The sequence below is a fragment of the Natrix helvetica genome (assembly GCF_964273705.1).
Source record: "Natrix helvetica genome assembly, chromosome: 4".
NCBI lineage: Eukaryota > Metazoa > Chordata > Lepidosauria > Squamata > Natricidae > Natrix > Natrix helvetica.
Window position 1 is genome coordinate 103,915,873 of NC_138550.1, and position 5,969 is coordinate 103,921,841.

Sequence of the window (5,969 nt, forward strand, 5' to 3'; positions counted from 1 at the left end):
TTCAAGATTTTTTTAGTAGTGGGCGTGCTGCTTCTGCCGAGACACCTCGAGTACAGTATTAAGAGGGTGAAAGACGGGGGAAAAACCACCCACTTGTGAACGCCAGGGTGAGGGAAGAGGTGGAAAAGAGAGAGAGAGAGAGAGAGAGAGAACTGGGATTGGCGGCTGTTTTGTTTTTTCTTTCCTTTTTTTTTAAAAAAAGAAAGGCACTCTTTCCACTTAGAGCCGGGAGTCTGCTCTTAAACTCGCAGTGCAAAGTTGCGGCGAGAGGCGTGCGCAAGTGTTGGAAGAGGCAAACGCGGTGTGGAGCTACAACTACTTCCCGGAGGGAGTCGTGCCTTAAGTAACGGGGGACGGACGAAGCGCTGGCCAAAGGGGGCTTGGAGAGCTCCGACTGACCGGCAAAGTTGAGGGTCTTGTTTCAAGCGGGTGGCCAAGCTGAGCCCCACCGACTTCCCCGCAGCCGCTGCGGCGCGCGCCAACCCCCCAAAATGGTGCAACAGACGAACAACGCGGAGAACACGGAAGCCCTCCTGGCCGGCGAGAGCTCGGACTCCGGGGCCGGCATCGAGCTGGGCATCGCCTCTTCTCCCACTCCGGGCTCGACCGCTTCGACGGGGGGCAAAGCGGACGATCCGAGCTGGTGCAAGACGCCCAGCGGGCACATCAAGCGGCCCATGAACGCCTTCATGGTGTGGTCTCAGATCGAGCGGAGGAAGATCATGGAGCAGTCCCCGGACATGCACAACGCGGAGATCTCCAAGCGCCTGGGCAAGCGGTGGAAGCTGCTCAAGGACAGCGACAAGATCCCTTTCATCCGGGAGGCGGAGCGGCTGCGCCTCAAGCACATGGCGGACTACCCCGACTATAAGTACCGACCCAGGAAGAAGGTGAAATCGGGCACGAACTCTGGGAAGCCGGGTGAGAAGAGCGGGGGTGGAGGGAGTGGCGGCGGCGGCGGCAATCAGGGAGCAGCCGCCTCCGCGGCTGCTTCCAACTCTTCCAAGCTTGCCCAGAAAAAGGGCATCGCCGCCAAACTCTCTCCCAGTGGCGCCGGCAAGCCGCATCCCAAACTCAGCCCGAGTGGAGGCGGCGGCGGCGGCACGAAAGCTCCGTCCTCTTTTCCATCGGAGCAGCCGGCTGCCCTCCTGCCCCCGGAGCACCATTCTCTCTACAAATCCCGCGCCGCCTCGCCGGGCTCCTCCTCGCCCTGCAGCAGCAGCAGCAGCAGCAGCCACAGCAGCCGACATCTCCCCGAGAAGAAGGCCAAGCGGCTCTACCTCTTCTCCCACTCGTCGCCCGGCGGCGCCGTTCCGGCCAGCCCGACCCTCAGCACTTCCACAGAAGCCAGCGACCCGTTGAGCCTCTACGACGAAGTAGCGGCCGTAGGCGGCCGGCAGGACGGGAGCGAGCCCTCCGCTTCCCCCGTGGGCGACTGCTCCCCCTCGGACCACCGAAGCTATACCAGCCTGCGAGCGCCGTCGCCGACGCCTTCGACCTCGCACTCTTCGTCGGCTTCCTCCTCCGCCTCCTGCGCTTCCTCCTCCTCGGACGACGAGTTCGAAGACGACCTGTTGGACCTCAACCCCAGCCCGGGCTTCGACAGCATGGCGCTGGGGAGTTTGAGTTCCTCGGTCCTCGACAGGGATCTGGATTTTAACTTGGAGCCTGGCTCGGGCTCTCACTTTGAGTTCCCAGACTATTGTACCCCGGAGGTAAGTGAGATGATCTCGGGAGACTGGCTCGAATCCAGCATTTCCAACTTGGTATTTACGTACTGAGTTGGCGGGGGAACCGAAGGATTAAGAGGAGAGCAAACGGCGGGGGGGAAGGAGAGAGACGCGGACATGGCGCTCAACCCCCAGGCTCGCTGCAAAACTGGAGAGCAAGCCTTTCACCCACGGTTGAGGATGGTCCCCCGCCCCCTGTTACTGAAACTGACTTGAGGGGTGTGTGCGCGCGCGTGGTTCTTATTTAGCTAACATGGCAAAAGAGACCAACGCGTTCTTCGCCGAGAAAGCTACCACAGAAATAACACAGGACTAAAAATCGATCCCCGCCCCCTTTTTCTTCGTTCACGTTTCATCCTCCTTTTGCAGCCGAAGAATGAGAAGCACGTTTCAGACTCTGGTGAGAATCTAGTGGCTTAAACAGGAATGACAACTACAAGCAGGAGGGGGTGGAATTCGTGCACATCTTTGCTTGTTGGATTGGAGGGAGGGAGGGAGGGAAGTAGATTCTGCTATGTGTATTAGGTGTGTCTTTGGGTTAGGAGCGAAAGCTCGGGCGCTTCAAAACAAATGTGCAGAGCTGCAGTCAATTTGTATTTTTGGAAGGTTCTCTTTACATCAAAAGGGAATGGCCCTGGGAACTGGACTGAATCTTAAATGGAATGAAAAGGCGAGCGAGCATTTGAAATCGAACTGAAAATTTGGCTGAAAACAATAATAAAACGGAAAAGGATTTGCACGTATGTGGGAGAAGGTGGCGGTGATTTTCTTTGCCACACATTACCTTATATTCATAGAAATCATATGTGGAATTTCAGCAACGCATAACTTTTTTTTAAACGGAGACAGTTATAGAACATACCAACTGTCTAATAATGTGGTACATGGGAAATTGAGGGCGATTGCTCTTTCTTGCAAAAATGTGTTTTTCTTACTCAGAATCGTGATGGTGTTGGATTATTTCTCTGGTGGGTTTTAATATAGCATGTTATCCTATCTTTTGGAGTTTTTTTTTTGTAAGACTGTTGAACAGTTTAAAAAGAATAGTGTTAGAATAATATAAAAAGCAGATAGATGGCGCTATGTTTGATTCCTTCAAAAATTATCACCAGCTTTTTTTCACTCTTAACTCTTTAAAGGATTCAAACGCAACTCAAATCTGTGCTGGACTTCAAAAAAAAACACAGGACCAAATTTTTCCTCAGTGTGTGTGTGTTTGTGTGTGTGTTCCTCTGTAGCTGTAAATGAAGACTTTTTTCACACCAGGATTCATTCTTGAAATGTTTTTTTTTCCTTTCTAAATGGAATTGGATGCCATTTTATAAGTGAAGTATTTATACTGGCCAAATGTTTTTACTTGTATTCCTTTGTCCTTTTTTGGTAGTTCTGTTTGTTACCCACACCATTTTTATGTCACCTTCACTGAAGGGCTAGAGTTTTAACTTTTAATTTTTATATTTAAATGTAGACTTTTGACACTTTTAAAAACAGAAGAGAAGATGAAAACGTTTGATTATTTTCTCAGTGTATTTTTGTAAAAAATATATAAGGGGTGTAAATTGCTGTTTTGGATTTCCTGATTATAAATAGGGCTGCTGGTTAATCTCTCACACTCAAAATCAGTCCCTACTTTCATCATGTTTACACTCCAATCTGCAGGCTTCTTAAAGAGACAGTATCTCTTCTATCTATCTATCATTCAACTCTACTTATGAGTTGAGAGAGGGATTGAACTCTAATCCACTGTAGGGCTAATTTCTAACAATCCTCCCTCAAACGTTACATTGTACAGAGAAAACAATATTTTTCAGGAAAAAGGGATCCTGTAGCTTTAACTTCAAAACCACATCTTTTGCACTTTTTGTAAGCAAAAACAAAGTAAATGAAAACCATGCCATTTAAATCACTGGACCTATCTAAATGCCGATTTGAGTTCGCAACACTATGTACTGCATTTTTCATTCTTGTATTTGACTATTTAATCCTTATACTTGTCGCTGAGTATAATTGTTTTAGTCTCTTATGGCATGATGATAGCATATGTATTCAGGTTTATAGCTGTTGTGTTTAAGATGAGAAAAAGTGAAAACATCTTTGTACATTTAAGTCTGTATAATAAGCAAAAAAGATTGTGTGTTTATGTATGTTAATATAACATGACAGGCATGAGGACATCTGCCTAATGAAGAGGTTCCGTTAAGGGTTTTTAAATCTTTGGTTTCCTTTTTAGTTTTTTGGTCATCCATCCTGTGCAATATGCTGTGTGGAATATCTTTGTCTAAGGATCTGCCCATAATAACAATGTTGGGTGGGGAGGGGAGGGGAAAACTGGCTAATAAAAGTCAGGTTCACTGCCTGTCAGATTGTCAATATTCTTTCTGTAAATAACCTTTTCCCCAAAGGAAATAAAATCAGCTGGAACTGAACCCTAAAACCTTGCTCCTATTGTCATTATTTTAGGCTTTCTGGCTGTGTATTTTTGCCCTGTGAAATGAAAACATTTTACAATGATGGGTCCCGTATATGCTGTTAATTCAGAAATGTGTCCTTTGCCCCCTCCCCTCCCATGAAACTTCATCTCTATGCATCTTTGGATGTGTTCTATGCTTGCATGCTTTCTAGGAATAGGCATGTATTAAGGAAATGTTAATAGCATTTTCAGTGAAAGGCCAAAAGACTAGAATGGGAGATGGACTTGTGCTCAGAGAAGGCCATTAGAAGGGAAATGCAGCTATAAGAAATGTGCTTTAAAAAGTCCTATAACCATTTTGTCCTATCAATGTGGCCTTGCAATGTGAATTCCTGACTTAACATCCTTGATTGGAGTACTTCTAGAGTTTCCAAGTGAATTTTATAGCTGAAGAATTACATCAAGCTTATCTTCTATTCTTTGAAAAAAATATAATTTAAATGTTCTTAGCTTGATTCATTGCCAAAATAACGAACTTATTTCCCTTTTCTGGTATCCCATAACCAATTGCAGAAGACCCTATAACAAAAACGGGGCAGAGAACTGGGAACAGAAATGCACACTGAACGGTATTTTTCTTGGTGTGAGTCTCTCTGCAAGGTGTCATCTGGCCCTTTTGTCTTTTATATAACTCCTTTTCAAGCAGATGTGAAATAGGTCAGTAGGCGAACAGTTAAGTATTGTGGCAGCTTTGATGAAGCTTAGAATATGCACTGCAAACCAACGGGGGTGGGGGGTGGGGGAAGAACCTCTTACATAGCCACAAACTCAGTCTTTGAACTGAATTCCACTGTGAATGCATATGCACTGAGACTATCGCTGATCAAATGATTTTCTATCTCCCTCATCAATTATACTTAATACTTAAATGTTAAACAAATCCTTAATTGGAAATAAGCTGTTTTTTAAAAAAGTACACCGTTTGTTTTTCAAATGAATCCGGTAAATGTGAGCACATTTAATGGGCTGCTAAGTACTGGTATGGTTATGGGAGAATGTCACAAAAACATCAATTATAGCTCCATTCTAATAGACAATGTTTCGATGATGAACTTGTGCAATGCTGGATGGACACTGTCTTCATGGATTCCTAGAGTACAATGGATGAGCTTGTATTTACATGATAATTTACGTACTGTTTGCTTGACCATGGTTTATACAATCTGTTTGCAAGACCTAGTGAACCATAAACTAACTACATGGGTTGGGTTATGTTTCTACAAGCTACCAGGGTATGGTATGATATGGTTTGGTGGGCTTTTTAATGAATGAACTGTTAAACATAACCATGAACTAAAAGATACATTTGGTTTTTAAATAAGGAGCAGCATACTTAGCATAATAAGACAAGCGAATGTGTACAATACTGCATATGTTTTCATTTACAAAGATTGCCAAACTGCACGATAAACAAGAGAAAAAAAAATGTTTCAAAATATAACTGAATCCTTTGTAGCTTATTTCATAAACAGCCTTCCCTAGGGATTTTTATGCATGAAGGAACATTTAAATAGGCATCTTATATTCTGTTTGTACTACACATTTCCCCAAGGTTAACTATATTTTGGAGTCAAGCTAGCATTCTGGGTTTGCATACCATATTGATATAGCCATGTGGGCTGGAATAAAATGTGGCCATCTAGTTTGTGGTGTGATATACTGCAAGAAATCTTACATAGTATAATTCAGATACATTAAAGTAGTCCACTAGCTTAGTGGGCACTGGGCAATCTTTTGGATTATCAGAACGGGATGCATAGTAATCGGTT

General features: G+C 44.9%; 1 protein-coding gene across 1 annotated transcript; it reads left to right on the top strand.

Moving 5' to 3' along the window:
• The first annotated feature begins 340 nt into the window (after positions 1–340).
• SOX4 (SRY-box transcription factor 4) lies at positions 341–4,070 on the top strand. The gene has a single exon (XM_081951165.1). It carries the CDS (start codon positions 492–494, stop codon positions 1,779–1,781), a length of 1,290 nt encoding a protein of 429 aa, XP_081807291.1. The 5' UTR covers positions 341–491; the 3' UTR covers positions 1,782–4,070.
• Positions 4,071–5,969: the final 1,899 nt, after the last annotated feature.